This window comes from Chlorocebus sabaeus, chromosome 15, assembly GCF_047675955.1.
Source record: "Chlorocebus sabaeus isolate Y175 chromosome 15, mChlSab1.0.hap1, whole genome shotgun sequence".
NCBI lineage: Eukaryota > Metazoa > Chordata > Mammalia > Primates > Cercopithecidae > Chlorocebus > Chlorocebus sabaeus.
This window is the reverse complement of record NC_132918.1, coordinates 49,429,902-49,452,575: the sequence shown is the minus strand read 5'-3', so window position 1 is coordinate 49,452,575 and position 22,674 is coordinate 49,429,902. Positions and strand designations below refer to the sequence as shown.

Genomic DNA, 22,674 nt, shown 5'->3' with positions numbered 1-22,674 from the left:
AATCCTAGCACTTTGGGAGGCAAAGGCGGGCAGATCACTTGAGGTCAGGAGTTTGAGACCAGCCTGACCAACATGGCAAAATCCAAAAAAAAATTAGCCGGGCATGGTGTCACATGCCTGTAGTCCCAGCTACTCTGGAGGCTGAAGCAGGAGAATCGCTTGAACCCGGGAGGCAGAGGCTGCAGTAAGCCGAGATCGTGCCATTGCACTCTAGCCTGGGTGACAGAGCAAGACTTCATCTCAAAAAAAAAAAAAAGGAATTATCCACAGAAGGCCATTAGCTTCTGATATTTTAGCAAGAAGAATTTAGTATCTAGATCTCAGATCACATCTATATAGTAGAATCCCTTCTGTCCAAAATAATCAGGATCCAGAGATGTTCATTTAACCAAACCAAAAGGTTGGTTAAAGCGAGAATCATTTAAAAATAAACAAAAAGATGCATACAGATCTTAAATATTTATGTATTTGTTTACCAGCATTTTGGTAGAGAACCATGATTATTTCTTTGACTATTCACCTATAGATCAGATTTCCTGTCTTTCTTGTGTAAATATACCCATAATGCATCAGTTTTCAGGTTGATTTCTCCAAGGTAAATCTAGAACTTAGATACTTGAAAAGTAATCCAAGGACAAAATCCTCTTAGATTTTCAGGATAGTTACACTAGTCTTTTACAGCTGTCTTACCCCCACATAAATCAGCCTTATTTGTGGAGGTATGCATCTCCTTTTTAGAGGGTTTTCAAAGCATTTACCTGATTTTCAAATAAGTAATAAACCTTTTTGTAGTGGCCACTTACTTTGTCTCTTTATGTGAAGTAAATCATAATTACAACATAGAAAACTAGCATAAATAAGTTTAGCAACAAACCCAACAGACTTGGTAAGCAAAACAGCCTAACCGATGGAAGTAGAAGGGCGCAGGCTTAACAGAGTACCCAAGCAACCACAAGCGTTTAGCATCCCATGAGCAGCATTCAGTATGTTTTACAGAGGAAATGGAGAGTCTGTTAATCTGTCAAATGTTAGGTAAAGATCTGTTAAGAGAGCTTCTGCTGTAAATTCTGGAGTAATACATCAGATACAGGGTGCTTTAAAGAGGATATAATACAGTTAAGTAGAGTGCTTCAGTGGAGACTCTTGAATAGTAGAGTGATAAGGAAAAAATTTTATTTCATAATTCTTCCTTAGGAATGGCTTAGCCAGAATGACTACATGTGTCCCAATATATTAGAAAGATATAAGAAACCAAATGCATTATACTTTTGGGTATATTACCCAGATAATTTGTTATAACATTTACATATTCAAATAACTAAAAGTCAATAGGCTACATATATGCCCTTTCAGATAGCTGCTTTTTTTTTTTTTGGAGACAGAGTCTCACTCTGTTACCCAGGCTGGAGGGCAGTGGCATGATCTTGGCTCACTGCAACCTCTGCCTCTCAGATTCAAGTGATTCTCCTGCCTCAGCCTCCTGAGTAGCTGGGATTACAGGTGCCTGCCACCACACCCAGCGAATTTTTGTATTTTTAGTAGAGACAGGGTTTCACCATGTTGGCCAGGCTGGTCTTGGACTCCTGACCTCGTGACCTGCCTGCCTCAGCCTCCTAAAGTGCTGAGATTACAGGTGTGAGCCAGCGTGCCCAGCCCAGATAGCATTTTTTAAGCTAAGCATATTCTGAATGTTTTAGAAATTATAACTTATTGAATACTATATAAATGTTCTCACCTATGCATAGCAATGGGTGCTAATTATGTTTACATTAATGGTACATTTAAATAAGAGTTAAGGTAAATTAGTCATTCTCTATGAATAAATGAGTTCTTTTTTCCTCATTTAAAGCATTTTCTAATCTAAACCAATATTCTGAAGTATTTTTTGGTTTATAATCTTCTTTAAGAATTAGATAGCTATGGACCCCTTTGTCTAGAAAACTGTACCTACAAACAGACAAAAAATTGTGCATGTAACTTCAGGGAGTTCATAGACACAAAATTTTGCATAATAATTTCAGGGAGTTCATAGACCTAAAGTTCATCTATGATTCTCAAGTTAAGAACCTCTGTTCTTGCCGGGTGCAGTGGCTCGCGCCTGTGATCCCAACACTTTGAGAGGCTGAAGCAGGTGGATCATGAGGTCAGGAGATCAAGACCATCCTGGCCAACGTGGCGAAACCCCATCTCTACTAAAAAAACAAAAATTAGCCAGATGTGGTGGTGTGCGTCTGTAGTCCCAGCTACTTGGGAGGCTGAGGCAGGAGAATTGCTTGAACCTGAGAGGTGGTGGCTGCAGTTAGCCAAGATCATGCCACTGCACTCCAGCCTGGGTGACAGAGGGAGACTGTCTCCAAAAACAAAAAAGAATCTCTGTTCTGTCCACTGATTTTAAGAGAACAAAATTCTCTAGAATGTTGAGGCTACTAGAGGTATAAAATAGACACATTAGAAGCTACATTGTTTTTAAGCCTTAAGAAATTTAAAATTTTGGAATGATATTGGAGGAATGAGATATGAAATTTCAAGCTTATTTACCAAAGCCTGTGGTTTTAAGCTTCCATGCTTTTTGTTTTAACTATTTTGATGGATCTTTCCAAAATATATTACATGCTTCCCTGCCTTCTAAAAAAGAGTTCATTGAACGTAAGTTAACATCTTCTAGATGACTTGGGGCTACCATTGATAATATTAATTGTTATATGGATTCTGATTTAGTGATATTTTCAGGGCTGCTTAAGGGTGTGTGCAGCTGTTTACTCCAGCTAAATGCATTTACTCCGCAGCTAAATGCCTTGGACTGCCGTGCTTTTTGTGTTCCTGTGTTCGCTTTATACAGTTTTTCTCTATCCTTTGTGGTAAGGCTGCGATCTTACATTTCTTGTGATGTCTGTGAACCATAATATAACACCTTACTCCCATCCCATCACCCACCTCTGTTTTTTACAGCAATGTACTATGAGTGAGGATGCAAGTGCTATGTTTGTTTAAATTATACCTAAGATTAAAAGGCTTTGAATGAAAACATCAGGACTTTCTCCTATAAATAAAATACCTGGGCTTTGTATTCTCTGGTTGTTGAGCAAATGTTTTGCTTACTTCCAGTTTCCCTGCTGTTTTCTAGATAGCCAGGACTGCTAGTTAAGTAGTCTTTTGCTACACTTACTATGTGACTTTGGTGTCTGAAAGAATACCTCCCAAATTTCCTGTAACATAGACTTAAATCATTGAGTCTTTCACTGTGTCTTCCTATTATACAGTAGTAGTGTGAATTAAGTATTTCTCTCCATTAGTGTCAAATAATACGGTCTTTTCACACTTTACTGGAAAATGAATTAGTAGAATTTTCTCTGTTTTAAGGATTTTTCTTCAATAAGTTGTTAAATTTTTGAGGCCCCTTTAGGCAAGTGCTAACAGGCAATAGTAAGCAACTAATCAGTAGAGTTAAACTAACATGTAGCAAATGAATATTATCAGACACTCAGCCATCAGTCGTGATTACCTTGAGAGATTTTTATGGCCTTGTGTACTTATGATTATGATTTTATACTCCTTTCTATAATTTAGTCATCTTCTACAAGTAAAAGTTCTCTTAGTTATATGTGGAGATCAGACTAGTTATTGATGTTCCAGCCTCTTTATGTCTCATTCAGCCTCCTCTTTTGCAGTATCTGTATGTAGTTTCACCAGACTACTTTTTGCAGTTCCTTCTTTACATCTTTTACATGTTCTTTTGCATTCATGCTTTTGCATATGTACCTAAAAATATCTACCAAAAAATTCCTTTATTTTCTTCTTTACCTGTGTAATCTGTTGTCCTTTAAGTCTTAGATCAAGTGTCAGCTCTTTATGGAAGCCATTGTAAGCCTCATCTACCTCAGTGTTGCTATTCCCTTACTGTCTATCTTTAGCCACATGGCATACTGTGTATGTAAGAAGTAATGACTTTTTTCCATCTCTTCCCCTAGTCTTTAAGATCCTCAGTGGTAAGGACCCATATTATTACTAGTGGCATAAAGGTATATAGTAAGTATTCTTCAAAGGACACCATGTCTTCCATATATGCTGTCATCTGAATTACATTAAGAACCACTTGTCTTTCTAAAATTTCTGCCAGGCGTACTAACTCATCTTTGAAATTCTGTTCTGTAAAATTTAATTAGATACTGTCTTCTTTGGGGAGACCTGTTATACACATATACATACACACAACTTTCATGTGACATTAAATGCCCTAGCTTATATAGCCAGCCCTACCCTAGCTCGTATAACCAATGGACATTGTAAAAGAAATGTCCATGATATTTTAAACATAAGTGCTTAAAACACTGAGGTTAACATGGTTTTCATCTGCCTGTATTTTCACATACAGGGCTCTGCAGCTTTTTTTTTTTCTGATAGCTAAAGAACAAAATACATAATTGATTCAATCATGCATTTATTCAACAGGTGTTTTATTGAGTGCCTACTATGTACCAGACACTGTTCTAGGCTCTGGAGAGAAAAGTAGTAAACAAAACATATCAAAATCCCTGCCCTTGTAGATCTTTACTAAGAGACAATAAACAGTAAAAAGAGAAAATTATATTTATGTTGGATTATTATAAATGAGATGAACAAAAAAGAAGCAAGGACAAGGAACAGAAAATGATGGGTTCAGTGAGTTGAGTTAAAATATTAAAAGGTCTAACCAGGGAAGGCTTCACTGAGAAAGTGACATTTGAGCAAAGACCTAAACCTAAAGATGGTCGGCGAGTGAACCATGTGGATATTGGCAATAAAAGTGTCACAGAAATAACTAACAGCACCCAGAACAAATGCCTTGAAATAGAATCATGCCTGGAGTGTTGAAGAGATAAGAGAAAGCTCTTGTGGCTGGAAAAAAATGAAGAAGAGGGTAGGTCATAGGAACTAAGATCAAAAAGGTCATAGAAGTGCTAGATTTTATAGGACCTTGTGGGCTTTTACTTTGAGTAAAATGGAAAGACATTGGGGAGGTTTAAGCAGAAGAACGACATTGTTTAACTTATGTCTTAATAGGATAACTTACGCCTGTGGAGTGTTACATGGAGAATGAATGAAGGGTACAGGGAAACCAATTAAGAGACTATTAAAATATTCTAGAGGAGAGAAGAGAATGGCTTGGATCTGTTGGTAGCAGTAGAAATGATAAAAATGGATCACATTCTGGATCTATTTTAAAGATAGTACCCAGAGGATTAGATACTGGGAGTGAGAGGAAAAGGCACGTTAAGGATAATTCCAAGGATTTGGGCATGAAGTTGACTTTTAAAAATAGATACAGAACTCTTTTTGAGGAAAAAGAAAAAGAAGAAGCAAAGAAGGAGAACAGAAAATGATGGAGTCAGTGTAAAACTGAACTTAAAAAAAAAAAAAAGAGTCCTGGTAATGGTAGAAAAAAAAAACCAAGAGTCCTGGTAATGGTAGAGAAGCTTGTATTAGACTAAGTCTCGTAGATAACAATTATAAACCTTGAGCAGAATATATATAACAATTCTTTGAAGAATTTGATCCTTGAAAGAAAGGAACAATGCTGGCTAAGATTTATTGATTGATTGAGATGGAGTTTCATTCTTATTGCCCAGGCTAGAGTGCAGTGGCGCAATCTCAGCTCACTGCAACCTCTGCCTCCTGGGTTTAAGCGATTCTCCTGTCTCAGCCTCCCCAGTAGCTGAGATTACAGGCATGTGCCACCATGCCCGGCTAATTTTGTATTTTTAGTAGAGACGGGGTTTCTCCATGTGGGTCAGGCTGGTCTCGAACTCCCAACCACAGGGGATTAACCCACCTTGGCCTCCCAAAGTGCTGGGATTACAGGCATGAGCCACTGCGCCCGGCCTAAGATTTATTTTTATACAGCTTTTCCCCTTGAAAGCACTCCCAGTCTAGTCAGTATGAGGTAGTGCTAAAATGCAAGCAGAAAACTAAGCTTTATTGGCTTGAGATACCAAAGGATAGAGTTTAGGGCTATCAGAGAGACTGGAAATTGAGGCATAAAGAGGAGTTCTTCAGTCTGCATGTGAACTCCTCTGAAATCTTTAGTTGACTCTTAAACTGCTCATGCAAGAGGGACCTGTCCCCACAGGCTAGTGAAAAACAATAATTGAAAACTAAGAAGATGAGCAGAGACTTCAGTTTCTGTCCCCCTCAAAGGAGACAGAATTTGGAATTTTACTTAGAGAGCTTAGCAAACGCTTCAGTATTTTCATCAAAATCTCAAGAGTGGTGGCTCAGTTGTAAAGACTATGTTCTAGGATTAAGAATAAACAAAGTATAGTATAAACAAAGTATAAAACCAACCCTCACAATAACCACCAATGATGTAACTTCAAGAGAAGGTAACTGAATCCATAGTTTCTACAGTGTTTTATTCATGATGGCCAGTATGTAATGGAACATTAACAACTCAAGAAGAAACACAGAACTATAATGCATAATCTGGAGAAAAGGTGATCAGTAGAAGTAGACCCCTAGATGATTTACATGTTGGAATTAGCAGATGTGAACTTTAAAGCCTCTGTTATAAATATTTCAAGGACTTGGTGGAAAAGTAGTCATCGTGAGTAAAGAAATGGGGAATCTCAGCCAAAAAAGAAAAAAAAAAAAGGAATCAAATGAAAATCCTAGAATTGAAAAGCACAATACCTGACATGAAAAATCTGATGGGCTTAACAGCAGATTGGTTCACTGAACTTGAAGATAGATCAGTAGAAATGAAAGAAATGAACCAATCTAGAACACAGAAAAGACTGGGGGAAAATGAACAAAACCTCAGTGACCATTTACTACAATATCAGGTAGTCTAACATATGCGTGGTTGGTGTCCCAGAAGGAGAGTAGAGAAAGAATTGGACCAAAAAAATAAAAAATTGTTTTTGAAGAAATAATGGCCTAAAATTTCCCATATTTGATGAAACAGTATCTTATAGATCTGAGATGCTCAGTGAACTGAAAGCATGATAAAGGAAACTGCACTTAGACATACAATAGTCAAACCAGAGATAAAGAGAAAATCTCACAAGCAGAGAAACAAAAAACAAGATACATACAGGGGAACAACAGTACAGTTGACAGCCAACTAACTCCTCATAAAAAGCAACTAAAACCGGAGGACAGTGGAATAATCTCTTTAAAATGCTGAAGAACAAAAGTGTCAACCTAACATTCTAGAGAAAATTTTCTTCAAAAATGAAAATATATTTTAAATAAATGAAAGCTGAGAGAGACTCTATCGTGAGCAAGCCTGCACTATAGGAAATGCTAAAGGAAATTCTTCAGGCTGAAAGGAAATAATACCAAATGGAAACTTGGATCTACAAGAAGGAATAAAGAGCACTGGAATTGGTAAATATGTGGGTAAATGTAGGAATGCCTGTTTTGTTGGTTTTTTTTTTCTCCATTTCTTTAAAAAGCAACTGTTTGATGCAAAATGTGTAACATTTAATTATAGGGTTTATAACATATCTGGATATGAAATATATGACAGTAACAGCACAAAGGAAGGGGGTGGAGTAAATTATTCCAAGGGTCTTATATTTTATGTGAAGTGATGCAAGAATAATTTTAAGTAGATTGTGATGAGTTAAGGCTATATATTATAATATCTAGAACAAAAATTTAGGAAAAAACTTGATATAACTAATCCATCCCCTCTCCTCCTCCCAAACAATAAATAAATTAAAATGTGAGGAAAGGAAGAACAGAGGAGCAATCAAATCAGGTGAGACAGAAAACGAATAGCAAAATGATAGCTTAAACCCAGCCATATCAATAATTACAGTAAAAGTAAATGAACTACATTACATTGAAAATCACAGACTGTCAGACTATATATTTTAAAAAGCAAGATCCAATAATATACTCCTACAACATATCCACATTAAATATATTATAAAAGCACAGATAGGTTGAAAGTAATTCGGTGGAGAAAGACGAGTAAACAGGAAGCAGTAATCCCAGACCAAGTAGATGTCAAAACGACTTTTACCAAATACGTTTGGGCACATTTTATAATGACAGAAGGAGCACATAATCCTAAAGGTGTACATACCTAATTACAACTTCATTGTAGTTGGAGAAAAAAACAGAATTGAAATAGGACATCTACAATTCTAGTTGAATTTTTTTTTTTTCTTTTCTTTTCTTTTCTTTTTTTTTTGAGACAGGGTCTTGCTGTGTCTCCCAAGCTGGAGTGCACAGACATAACTCACTGCAGCCTCGACCTCCTGAGCTCAAGAGATCCTCCTGCCTCTGCCGCCTGTGTACCTGGGACCACAGGTGGACGCCACCACATCTGACTAATTTTCTTGATTTTTTGTAGCTGCAAGGTCTCACTTTGTTGCCCAGGCTGGTCTCAAACTCCTGGACCCAAGTGATCCTCCTGCCTCGGCCTAGAATTACAGGTATGAGCCACCACACCTGGCCTGTACTCAGATATTTTAATAGTCTTCTCTCAGCAATTGTTAGAGCAGCCGGCACAAGAACCAGTTTTCTTACAGAAGTTTGGAATAATACTATCAGTCACCTTGATCTAATTTACACATTTATGGGACACTAAGCCAAACAGGTGCAGAATACATATTCTTTTGAAATGTGCATTGAACCATTCAGTAAAATAGGCCACCACATGCTGGGCCTGGAGTCTCAGTAAATATCAAAAGATTGACTTTTTACAAAGTATGTTCTCTGATCACAACAGAATTAATGACAATATGATATCTAGAAGAGCCCCAAATATTTGGAAATTAAATAAAATATTTCTAAGCAATCTATAGATTGAAGAATTCACAAGGAAACTCAAAAATATTTTTAACTTAAATGATAGAATGCAACAAATATATCGAAGTTTGTGGGATACAGCTAAAACAGTACATAAAGGGAAAATGATTGTTATAAATATTTGTATTAGCAACTAAGGAAAATCTTTTGAATCTTTATAGGTTAGGCAAAGATTTCTTACATATATAACTAAATGTATGGTCTATAAAAGAAAATAATAACTTGGATCTCATCAAAATTCAAAAACATTTCAAAAGAGGATCATTAAGAAAATGAAAAACTAAGCAACAGACTGGAAGAAAATATGTCCAAAACTCTTATCTGATATACTTGTATCGAGAATTTTCAAAAACCCAATTTAAAAAGAGGACGATATATATGAACAAATATTTTATCAAAGAGATTATACAAATGGATACTAAGCATATGAAAAGATGCTCAACATCATTGGAAAATGCAAATTAAAACCACAATGAGATACCATTTCACACCAACTAGAGTGAGTGTCTGTAATAAATAAGACAGACAATACTAAATGTTGTTGAGAATGTGGAGAAACAGAAACCCTCATACATTTCCAATGGGAGGTAAAATAGGGGCTTTGACAAGCAATTGGGCAAGTTCTCAGAAAGTTAAACGTAAAACTACTATGCATGTAACCTAGCAATTCCACTGGTGGTTACCTACCCCAAAAGAAATGAAAACATACGCCCACACAAAGAATTGGAGTGAATGTTCAGAGCAGCATTATTCACAATAGCCGAAAACTAGAAGCAACCTAAATGTCTGTCAGCTGGTGAATGGGTAAACAAAATATGATATATATACAATAGAACACTATTAGCAATACAAGCTGGGTGTGGTGGCTTACATCTGAAATCCCAGCACTTTGGGAGGCCAAGGTAGGAGGATGACTCAGGGGTTCGAGACCAGCCTGGGCAACATGGTGAAACCCTGTCTCTACAAAAAAAAAATAATAATATTAAAGAATACTACTAGCAGTAAAAAAGATTGAACTACTGACACATGCTGCATGATGGATGAACTTCAAAAAATTATACTAAGTGAAAGAACTCAGACCCAATAAATTACATACTATATGATTCCATTTATACGAAGTATCCAGAAAAGACAAAGGTATAGGAATAGAAAGTAGGTTAGTGGCTGCTTGGCACAGGTTGGGAACCAGTCCCAAGTAGCAGATTGGAGCATAAACAGGCATGAGGGATTTTACTGGTGGAATGAAGCTGTTCTAAAATTGATTTATGGTCATGGTTACACCACTCAGTAGAGTAACAAATGGACCTTCATTTGTACACTTAAACTGGATGAATTGACATGTCAAATAGGCTCACCTTAATAAAGCTTTTATTTTTAAAAAAAGGATAAAATCAATTATATATTTTCAACTTAAACTAGAAAATGAGACGATAAACCTAAAGTTAATTGAGGAATGGCAGAAATAAAGATGAGAGTACAATCAGTGAAATAGGAAACAAACTAATAGTGAAGCATAACAAAGCCAAAAGCTTTAATAAAATTGAAAAATGCCTAGAAAGACTGATAAAAGAAAAAAAGAATCAAACACAAAATTACCATAGTTAGGAATGAGAGAGACTACTACAAATTCTAATGACATTAAAAGACTAACCAGAAACTAATATGAACAACTTTATATCAACAAATTTGACAATTCAGATAAATGGACAAATTTCTTGGAAAACAATTTACTAAAACAGATGCAAGAAAAAAGAATATCTTTAAAACCCTGTATCTCTCCTTCTGATGAAATTTGTCCTAAAAGGGAATGCCAGGCTTAAATAGCTTTACTGGTAAAGTCGGCCAAACACTTAAGGAAGAAATAACGTCAACCTTACCCACAAAGTCTTTTAGAAAACAGGGAAAGAATACTTGCCAAGTCATCTTTTGAAGCCTGCCTAACTCTGGTACTAAAACTAAAGATTTTACAAGAAAAAATATATATAATGAATTAAATCCAGCAATATGTGAAAAGGACACTCCATAATGAAGTGGGGTTTGTCTCAAGTATGTAAAGTTGGCTTAATATCTGAGAACTAATCAACATAATTTATCATATTAACAGACTAAATGTAGTTGACAAAATTCAACACCTGTTTGTGATTAAAGAAAATGAAAACTCAATGAATGAAGTCTAAATGATAATCTCCTTAATCTGATCAAAAGTATATGTAAGAAATCTGCAGTTAACAAATCGAGGATTATCCCCTTTAATAAATTCTGTTCAATACTGTACTGAAGATTTTAGCCGATGCAGTAAGACAAGAAATAAAAGGCATATAGTGTTATATTGAAACTCCTGAAGAATCCTCAAAACAGCTACTTAAACTCCTAACTGAATTTAATTTATCTAGGTCTTGGATAAAAGATAAATATGTACAAATCAATTATATTTCTGCAAGTTGCAAACTGTTAGAAAACAAAATTTAAAAAATCATACCCTTTACAGTAGTCCCCAAAAAAACAAACACTAAAATACTTAGGAATAAATTTAACCAAAGAAGGCTGGGCGCGGTGGTTCACGCCTATAATCCCAGCACTTTGGGAGGCCAAGGTAGGCGGATCACTTTAGGTCAGGAGTTCAAGACCAGCCTGGCCAACATGCTGAAACCTTGTCTTTACTAAAAAATGCCAAAAAATTAGCTGGGCGTGGTGGTGTATGCCTGTAATCCCAGTTACTTAGGAGACCGAGACAGGAGAATCACTTGAACCCAGGTGGCGGAGGTTGCAGTAAGCCGAGATCGTGCCACTGCATTCCAACCTCGGCGACAGAGCGAGACTCTGTCTCAGTAAATAAATTAATTAAAATAAAATAAATTTAACCAAAGAAGTACAACACCTCTACACTGAAACTACAAAACATTCCAGAGATAAGGTAAAGAAGGTCTAAATAAAAAGAGACATGTCATGTTTGTGGATTGAAGATGGAGTTTTTTTGTTTTTTGGATTTTTTTTTTTTTTTTTGGTTTATAAAATGTAATTTATGTTACTCTGCTATTACATAGGGCATAAGATTTTCACAAGGCTTTTTTGGGACTACAGTCAATGATTAGCAACACACAGTAGTGTTCCAACTCTAACAATCACTAGACAAATGGGACACCCTCTCACGTGCACAAATCTGCATGGAAACATACTAACGTTTTAGACTTGTATACTTTAATTTATTTCCCCTTTTTAGTGTGTTAAGAAATGACAGGCACTTTAATTTGCCAAAAGCAATGCTGTATTCTGGCAGCAATATGCTACTTCTGTTACATAGTAAAGTGAATACCAGAACTACAAAGTCAGTAAATTTTTATTGGGAAGGGAGGTTGTCACCTTAAACAGCAGCAAATAAAGAGTGAATAAGGAAACTTGCTGTTGCCACAGATACACATGACCTCCTTATATGATAAAGGAGGCATTTCAATTTGTGAACCCATAGCCAGAGATGGCAAGTATGTTTCCATTCAGTCTAATACTTCTGGATTCCTACTAAAAAGGAATATATTAAGAGCATGGAAATGATGCTTATTGAAAGGAAACCCTCGAAGAGTAAGGGAGGGAATGTAGAAATTAAGAAGTTATGTGGAACACTCTTTAAATTGTAATTAACTACATTTTCATATCTTCTCAGTATTACAAAACACAGTCACTTGCAGAACTGGTTCAGATTACTTAAATACCAGATACATTTTTAGTCCTCTGTGTAAGTGTTTGGAAGTTACTTACGTTTATATGAAATGAAGCTATTAATGCTTTTCTGCAGCAGTAACTGCACACCAGGAAGGCCAAGACAAACACAAATCAAGACATGAAGTTTTCCCAAAGCTGCAGTGTGAAAAGACTATAAACGGTTGATTCCAAACACATAAATCGGTTTCTTTGCTATAGGAAATCCAAGTGAAATAAGGAATGGAGATGTGTAAAAAGGTTTCTTGAAGGAAAGAAGGATGACACCTTGTATGGATTTAGTTTTCAGCCCTTTCTACCACCTCACATTCTTCTCCTGCACTGTCTGATGTCCAAAGTGTTAGGTTGTCTCTAAGCAATTGCATGATGAGGGTGGTATCTTTGAGTCTTCATTCAGTGTATCAACTTCAGCAATGGCCTCATCAAAAGCCGTTTTAGCCAGCGTGCAGGCAAGCTCTGGGTTATTAAGAATCTCATAGTAAAATACAGAAAAGTTAAGAGCAAGCCCCAGGTGGATTGGGTGTGTGGGTTGCATCTCTTTCTTGCTTATATCAAATGCCTCTCGGTAAGCTCCTTGGGAATTAGCTATCATTTGTTTTCGATCATCACCACATGCAACCACATGCAACTTCAGCAAAGTACTGGAAGTAATCACCCTTCATTTTCAGATAGAAAACCTTACTCTCTGGATTAATTGCATTGGCTATTAAATATTTATCCAACAATTCCAGGATGGTGTTGCAGATGGATCTCGGCTCGGACTCTACTTTCTCCCAGTAGTCCTTAATCAGCTGCAACTTCTTATCGGAGGTGTCAGTCTTCTGCTCAATGCTCGAGATGACCCTCCAGGTGGACCTGCAGTCCTCAACTACATTCTTGTAGGCCACGGAGAGCAGGTTGCAATCCTTGTTGGACAGCTTGGCGACCTACTCAGTCACGGCCTTCATGCAGATGGCCATGTCATCGTAGTGCTCGGCCTACTTGGCCAGCTTGGCCTTCTGATCAGCTCCCTCCTCTTGGCGGATGCAGGGCAGAGGGCAAGGAGAGCAAGGACAAGCGCCGACCCGGAGCAGGAGGGGTCCTTCAGAGCTTCACATCTCTGTGGCAACAACTAGAGTCCCACCACTTTGATCTGCTTTTTAGATTGAGTATTTTTTAAGAAGCCACATCTCCCTGAATTCATCTCGATTTTAACACAATCCCACTCCAAATCCCAGCCAGTTTTTAAAATAAAAATGGACAAGTTGATTCTAGAATTTACGTGGATGGAAAAACAAAAGTCTTAACCATAACCAAAGCAATGTTGAAAAGGTAAAGCAAAGTTGAGAGCTAAAGACTTACTGTAAAAGCTGCAGTAATCAAGATTGTAGGTTTAGGATAAGAGAAAGAGATCAATGAACAGAGCAGAAAGAAACACATGCATATATATATGGCCAATTCCGTTTTAACAAAGCTGTCAAGGCAATTCAGTAGGGAAAGAAAAGGCTTTTTAACATATGGTGGAGGAACGACCCTGATAAACATGGAGGGGAAATGAACTTTACCCCACCTCACACAACACAAAATTTACTTCAAGGTGATAGGGCTGGGCACAGTGGCTCACAGCTGTAACCCTAGCACTTTGAGAGGCCGAGGCAGACAGATTACCTGAGCTCAAGAGTTCAAGACCAGTCTGGGCAATGTGGTGAAACCTCGTCTGTATTAAAAATACAAAAATTAGCTGTGCATGGTGGCCCATGGCTGTAATCCCAGCTACTTAGGAGGCTAAGGTCCAAGAATCACTTGAACTCTTGAACTTGAGAGGCAGAAGTTGCTGTGAGCCAAGATCATACCATTGCACTCCAACCTGGGCAACAGAGACTGTCTCCATTGTCTCAAAAAAAAAAAAAAAAAAAAAAGATGATGGAATCATAGACCTCAACGAAAATGTGGAAAAATATCTTCAAAACCATGATATGCTAGGATTTCTTGAAGAGAACATTAAAAGCACTGAACATTTTTCTTAAATAAATTGGACTTCATTGAAAAGAAAGGTGTATTTTCTCCATTCTTCATTGTCATTCCTTTTTCTTTTCTTTTTTTAATATGATGACCATAAGATTTATTATGTGGTGGTTGAAATTTTTCAAGAGCTTGTTGGGGTTTGTTGAATTTTTTGAACCATGAGATAATGTTTTTCACCAAATGTAGGACTTTTTTGACTTATTTCTTCAAATTTTCCCCCCTTTTTCTTCTAGGACTCCTCCAATTTATGCTGATAAATTGTCTCATAGATCTCACTGAGACTCAGTTCATTTTTCTTTTATTCTCTTCGGTCTCCAAATTAGATCATTTTTACTTCAGTTCACTGATTTAGCTCATGGGAATTTTTCATTTCTTCTATTGTACTTTTCAGCTCCAGAATTTCCATTTAGTTCTCTTTGTACTTTAGATTTTTCTGTTGAGAGCCTATATATGTTCAGCTGTTATTAGTTTATTTTTATTGAATTATTTCAGCATATTTAGAGTAACTACTTTGAAGTCTTAGGCTGCTAAATTCAGTATCTGGACCCATTCAGAATCAGTTTCAGTTGGCTGCTTTCTTTCCCAAGTTATGTGTCACACTTTCCTGTTTTTTTTTTTATATGTCTTATTTTCTTATTAAAAACTAGACATTTTTAAGATCAACAGTCCCCAACCTTTTTGTCACTGGGGACTGGTTTCATGGAAGACAATTTTTCCACAGACTGGTGGGGGGGTCATGGTTTTGGGATTAAACTGTTTTACCTCAGATCATCAGGCATGAGATTCTTATAAGGAGTGCACAACCTAGATCTGTTGCATGCTTATTTCACAATAGGGTTTGCACTCTTGTGATCTCATACTACCCTTATCTGACAGGAGGCAGAACTCAGGTGGTAATGCTTGCTTGCCCACCCACTGCTCCTCCTGCTGGGTGGCCCATTTCCTAACAGGCCACTGACCAGTACCAGTCTATGGTCCAGAGTTTGGGGACCCCTGTTGTATAGTACATTGTAGTGTGTCTGCATTTCGTTGTTCTGAATGCCTGCCTAGACTAAAACTGCAAAGTCTCTCTGTTACTTACACCTGAACATCTCTATTCAGATGTTTCCCTCTAACCCTAGCTAGCTCCCTGGGGGCCTCACCTGAACTTAATTAGTTTAGTGGTCAACAAATGAATTGAGCAGGTAGCTGAAATACCTCAAAGACTTCCCACTCTCTGTCACCTGAGCTGTGTGTGAATTAGAATACATTGAGAGTCACAGCAAATTGACGTCTCCCTAGGCTTTCAGTTTTTGTCAGATTTTGAGATATTCCACATACATGCCTACTTTAAGAGTCAGATAGGGATCTGGCAAGTTTATTATCAGGCTTTCGTAGCCCTCTTGCTTCCAGATTTCATCCTTAAACGGAATCTGTAACCTCCAGCCAGTAAAACCTTACATTTTCACTGCCTAACTTGGGGATAATGGAAACACCTCCAGATAGGAAGACCATAAACCCACAGTTCTTACCCTATGCAGTTTTTCATGAGTAAACTTATCACCATTGGTTGTTTTCCAGTGCCCTAAAGTTGTTTTTAATAATTTGCCCAGTTTTATACACCCATCTTTCTTAACACTATTAAAAATACCGTCATGATAACATTATTTTAGCTGTGTCCCTTGGAGCCAATATGTAGTTGGACATTCATTTTTATTGTGGTGGTAATGGTATTTTTTAAAATTTAGGCCGGGCACAGTGGTTCAGGCCCATAATCCCAGTACTTTAGGAGGCCAAGGAGGGTGGATCACCTGAGGTCAGGAATTCGAGACCAGCCTGGCGAACATTGTGAAACCCCATCTCTACTGAAAATACAAAAATTAGCCAAGCATGGTGGCAGGTGCCTGTAATCCCAGCTACTCAGGAGGCTGAGGCAGGAGAATCATTTGATCCCAGGAGGTGGAGATTGCAGTGAGCTGAGATCGTGCCATTGCACTCCAGCCTGGGTGACAAGAGCAAAACTCTGTCTCAAAAAATAAAAATAAAAAATAAAATTTAGATATAATTCACATACCATAAAATTCACCCTTTTAAGGTATACAGTTGATTGGTTTTCAGGATATTCATAGTGTTGTGCAATTGCCACTAATTCCAAAGCATTTTCACCACCCAGAAAGAAACCCTATACCCATTAACAGTCACTCCCCATTCCTCCCTTCTCCCAGCCTCTGACAACCACTGTTATACTTTCTGTCTCTATAGGTGTGCCCATTCTAGACATTTCGTATACATGGAATCGTATAGTATGTAGCCTTTTGTGACTAACATATTTCATGCAGTGTAATGTTTTGGAGGTTCATTCATGTTGTAGCATGAATCAGTACTCTATTTTCGTGGCTGAATCATATTCTGTTTTACAGATAATACCACATTTTGTTTATTCATTCACCAGTTGATGGACATTTAGGTTGTTTTTGGTTTTTGACTATTATGAACAATGCAGTTGTGAACATATATTTACAAGTTTTTGTGTGGATGTGTCTTCAGCTCTCATATATACGTAGGAGTGGAATCAGTGAGTTAATAGGGTATTTCTGTTTAATTAGGAGGTAATGACAACTTTAAAACCTGATTTCAGCCATTTAGTAGGAAATTTAATGCACTCACATTTATTGTGATTACCATGATTACTACTTTGTTTCGTGTTTTCTATTTACTAGGCTTTTCTGTTTCTTGGGTTTATTTTTCCCTTCCTTTTTATTGGAATAGTTGAGCATGTATGCGTGTTTGCACTCTGTCTGTCTCTATCTAGTGAGGAAACTTGACTATCCTATTTTTACTTTTTAAATTGTTAACAAATTTAAACTTAAATGTTTATATTAATGTCTACAGTTGATGCAAGTCTCCAAGCTGGGAAAGAACATTATCATGCTTTCAATTATTCTTTTCCTAGCATCTCCCTAAAGAAGTCATCTGGAATTTTAATACTTGTTTCTCTTGTTTCTTTTACCTTTTTACATTATGTTTTAATGATTTTGCATTCTTGCCTATCAATTTTCCTGATTTCTTTGGCCCAACACTATTTTTTGTATAACACATCTGTCTTTTTCCTGGATTCATGATTCATTATTATTTTGTGGAGTACTTAAGGAATTCTTTCAGATAGGCCTTTATGGCTAAGTTTTCTGAGTCCTTACATATACAAAAATGTCTTTTACCCTTACTCTTGAATGACAAAATACTCCATTGTTTACTAGCTTCCATTGCTGCTGATGAGGATTTTGATGTCACTCTGATTCTCAGTCTTTTGATTCTTCTGTCTAAAAACTCTTAGGATTCTCTGTAGCCTTCAAGTTCTAATGTTTTTCTGCCTAGTATTTAGGTAGTTGTCTTTTTTCTTCCATCCTGCTTAGTACTTGGTGGATAACTTTCTATTTGAAGATCTCTTGACTTTACCTTGGGGACATTTTTATATGTAATTTTCTCCTGAATACTCTTGTTTGTCAGATATTAAAACTTCTAAATCCATCCACGATAGTACTTAACTCTTCTATTTTTGCTTCTTTGTCTTCTTGTACTGTATTTTTGGAAAGTCCTCAGTAAAATCTTTCGTTCTCACTAACTCACATTGCAGTTCACCCCAGTTAACACTGTTAACTATGAAATTAACCCTTATGATATCATGACAGTATATGTGCCTGAGAGCAGTGCCCTTTCTCTACATATGCTGTGTTATAATTTGTCCAGAAATGAATAAATATAGCAGTTTTCAGGGTATGTGCATTCTTTGCATATTTAACAAATCTAAAGATAGAAACTCCTGGCCGGGCACAGTGACTCACGCCTGTAATCCCAGCACTTTGGGAGGCTGAGGCAGGTGGATCACGAGGTCAAGAGATCAAGACCACAGTGAAACCCCGTCTCTACTAAAAAATACAAAAAATTAGCCGGACACGGTGGCGGGCGCCTGTAGTCCCAGCTACTCGGGAGGCTGAGGCAGGAGAATGGTGTGAACCCAGTAGGCGGAGCTTGCAGTGAGCCAAGATTGCGCCACTGCACTCCAGTCTGGGCAACAGAGCGAGACTCCGTCGCAAAAAAAAGAAACTCCTTGCAAAATTTTAAAATTCTGTGACTGTAATGCCCCCTGTAGATTAGTACCCAAAGACATGGGTCTCTTCCCCTCAGTTTCTTAAACTCCTGATTTCCTCAGATGTTATCCTCCTTTGTTGCATGTATGTCTCTTCTTCAGAGTGATGATTTTCCTTAACTGTTTGGTGATTTTTTTTTTTTTTTTTTTTTTTTTTTTGGTGTTTTACTCTTCTTTGTGTTTTGCAATCCATTTACCTACTTGAGTGTTGAGTAGCTTACTGCCAATGATTATGAGGGAGGGACAGGACAAGCTGCTGAGGGGCAGGAGTGCTGTTGCTTGTCTTCTGGTGTGGGTATTCTCTTCTTCCCTTCTGAGAGTTAGCAGCTACCTGTGACATTGCACTGCTCTGCAGCCCAGTATGCATCCTTGCTGCTTTAGCCTGTGAATATATGCCTCTGTTGACTGCTGCTTAGCACAAACCTGGGAATGGGGAGGGCCTGATTGACCCAGCTGATCCAGATGCAACTCACTGATTAATCATCCTGATGTATGTCTGAGTGCCCCCAACCTTCAGCTGTCTATGTCCACTGGCTCTGCCTTGAAACTCTTCCTTAGCCACTCCTACTTTTGCAGATGTCTTATCGTACATCTGGCTTAGACTATGGCTTCCTTCAGTTACTGCCTCCCTTCCCCACCATTCAACTCCCCGCTCCTATAAATATAATCTCGTCTGATTCTAGGAGATTGCTGATAGTCTTTCCTTATTATCTCATGCATTTATGATTTATATTTGTTAACTGTAAATGTCATTTCCTCAGAAAGTTTTTTCCTAACCACCCAATGTAAAGTAACTTCTCACTTTCTATCACATCACCTCAGTTTATTTTCATTGTAGCATTCATCTCTATTTAATATTTATGGCCTTTTGTTTTTCCAGACCTAAATGCATACTCCTTTAGGAGCCTTATATGGTCTATTTACAGCTATATCATAAGTGGTTAGAGCAGTGCCTGATATACAGTAGACATTCAATATATGATAGTTGAATTAAGTGACTTTATCTTTTTTAAAAACATTATCATGTTTGTTTAAATTACATAAATTTTAGATTTTATACCAGAAACCACGTTTATCAAATATTCTATCTTAACATCTCTGTTCAAGACAAAAAAAGAGAAACACACCTTTATTAACCAAATAGTTTTCTTTGCCCAAAACTGTATAATTAATTGGTTAAATAATACAAAATACAAAGTTTCTTAACCTCCAGCACTTCAGTCTATATGGCATTCAAGCAAAGCTTGGGGGTGAAATAAAAGCAAAGCTTTGATTTTTCTAAGAACAATATTACAAAGTGACCAGAAGTTAGAAATATGTTTGCTTATAGTTTCTATGACTATGTGAGATATAATTTATTCTCAGGTAAATCGTTAAGTTGAAATTCATCATATTCTTATGCCATATTATTATGGAGCTCCTTTAGCAAACTCAAATTTCCTTAATGGAATTTCCAAAGTCTTAGGTTAAGGACTCACTCTACCAGATAAGATTTTTACTTTTTATCCCTGCATCTCTTAAATTTTATAGCTTTTGATCAGGTGGCTGATCAATCCATAAGGGATAATAATGAACAGTTTATCAGTTTAGAAATACTGTTTTGAGAGTTAATTCCTTAATTAAATTTAGGTTAGAAAAATATAGAAATGCACATAGGTAGTCATAGTCACTGCTTACATAGTAACTTCTCCATGAAAGAAAAGTCCCTGTCTTGGCGAGTTTTGAGTTGGCCTCTTTTGCTGAGTCTGTTATTTTTTCAGTCCCCATATATAAAATTTTGTAACATTCTTACTTTCTCCATGGAGATCAAATTTAGTCCCAGATTTTTCCTTGAAAATGTTTAAATATTTTATGGCAAAGAAAAGCAGTAGTCACTTTAGAAGACAATCAGAATTTATCTGTTCCATGAAACAAATATTTATATATATGCCATTTGTAAGTCTTCTTGTAGGTTATTTATACTTCTACCATCAAGAAGATGAGCTTAAACCCTACAGAATTAACCTCACATCTTTATAATTCTGATAGAAATTACTTTAATTTTGTTTTACTTTTTTTATTTAGGCAAAGATGCAATCTACACAATTCCAGTAAAAAACATTCTTGCTGTGGAAAAACTGGAAGAGAGCTCTTTCAACAAGAAAAATGTAAGTTATGTAAATAAATTATTTAAAGCTTTCTGAACTGCATGTGTTAAGTATTTGTATTTCAAGGTATTTGGTAATACCTTGTATTTGTATCACCTATTAGATATTTGTATTCAAATTTTCAAGAGGTTGTTTATTGAATTATTTACCATTAATCATTAATAGTTCATAAATAGCTAGCTCAAACTGTCTCTTAAAATTGTCCTTTTTTGTTGATGCCTCATATAGCTTGCCTAGTTTGTTAAGTTAAAGATACTTTTCTCAAGACTTCCCTGTTATGATATATTTGATAAACCTGGTTTCTGGTATAAAATCTAAAATTTATGTAATTTAAGCAAATGTGATATATAATGTTTTTAAAAAAGATAAAGTCACTTAATTCAACTATCATATATTGAATGTCTACTGTATATCAGGCACTGCTCTAACCGCTTATGATATAGCTGTAAATAGACCATATAAGGCTCCTAAAGGAGTATGCATTTAGGTCTGGAAAAACAAAAGGCAATAAATATTAAATAGAGATGAATGCTACAATGAAATGCTCTACATGATATTCAAGTCTCTAAATAATACAGTCCCAAGCTATCTGTCCAGCTTTGTCTTCTGCATTCAGTGCATACCATACACCCAAGCCAACTAGGATGATTTCCTTGTTCCTAAGTATTTTTCTGCTGCTTTTTCTTTATACTTTTTCTTCCATTAGCAATTCCTTCACTTCGTTCTTATCTATATGATAGTCCATTCATTTGGATATGTGTGGCTTCTAAAACTTACATTCTTTTGTACTGCTTAGTACCATGTGACTCAGATTATGCTTGAGACTAACTTACTTGAAACATAATAATTTCTAAGACATCTTAGCACCAGTTGTCTAGCCAAGCAAACTAGATTCCTTTAGGTACTTTTCTTCTGTTTTGTACTGTGTGTTGGTTTGGGGACTCTTGTCACTAACTTTTTATCTTAATTGCCTATGAAGATGTTCCAAGTAATACATACGGAGAAGCCACTCTATGTCCAGGCAAATAACTGTGTAGAAGCTAATGAATGGATAGACGTACTCTGCAGGGTGAGCCGATGCAATCAAAACAGGCTCAGTTTTTATCATCCCTCAGTGTATCTGAATGGAAATTGGCTCTGCTGTCAGGAGACCGGTGAAAACACTCTCGGCTGCAAGCCATGTACTGCGTAAGTTTCCTTCTGATTATAAAAGCAATGTGCCAAAATTTGATATATCCATGCAATGTTAATATTACTTGTCCATGAAAAAGGAATGATGTACTGATCCATGCTACAACAAGAATGGGACCTTGAAAAATTATGCTAAGTGAAAGAAGTCAAACATAAAGGCCACATATTATCTGATAACATTGATGTAAAGTGTCTAGAATAGGTAAATTCATAGAGACACAAAGTAGATTAGTGGTTACAAGGGATAGGAGGAAGGGAGGAATGGGGAGATGCAGAGATTCTTTTAGGAGTGAAGAAAATGTTCTAAAATTAATAGTGGTTGCACAAGTTAAAAAAAAATTTAAGGCAATGTTTAAATAGAAGCATGAGCTTGACCAAGTTATCAAGAAAGAAGGGTCCTTAGCATTCTTTTTCTAATTGTATGGAACAACCATTGTATTTCTAAGACTTAAGTAATAATGTATTGTTTTGTGATGAAGCATAGGTTGTGGAAATGATTTTACTTTAAAATTTCCCTCCTTCTGTTTAGAGTCACATAACAACCAAACCGCTCCTTGGCCCCACTTTATTTTAACTGTCAAATGAAACTAAATTTCTGCAAAAGTCTATGGTTCTATTTTTAGTCTCAAACCATCAGAAGTCCTTGGCATGTTAACAAAATAAAATTTGTCCAATATATTTATTTTTTATTTT

General features: G+C 36.6%; 1 protein-coding gene and 1 pseudogene across 2 annotated transcripts in view; one reads left to right on the top strand and one right to left on the bottom strand.

Moving 5' to 3' along the window:
• The window catches only part of RASA2 (RAS p21 protein activator 2), a 122,989-nt gene that overhangs the window by 94,331 nt on the left and 5,984 nt on the right, over window positions 1–22,674 (top strand). For both annotated transcript variants that reach the window (XM_073023552.1, XM_073023551.1), the window contains exons 20-21: window positions 20,708–20,790; window positions 21,770–21,978. In XM_073023552.1, coding sequence (XP_072879653.1) covers window positions 20,708–20,790; window positions 21,770–21,978 — 292 coding nt within the window. The remainder of the gene's footprint in view (window positions 1–20,707; window positions 20,791–21,769; window positions 21,979–22,674) is intronic.
• Window positions 11,340–13,908, bottom strand: LOC140713481 (14-3-3 protein theta pseudogene; annotated as a pseudogene).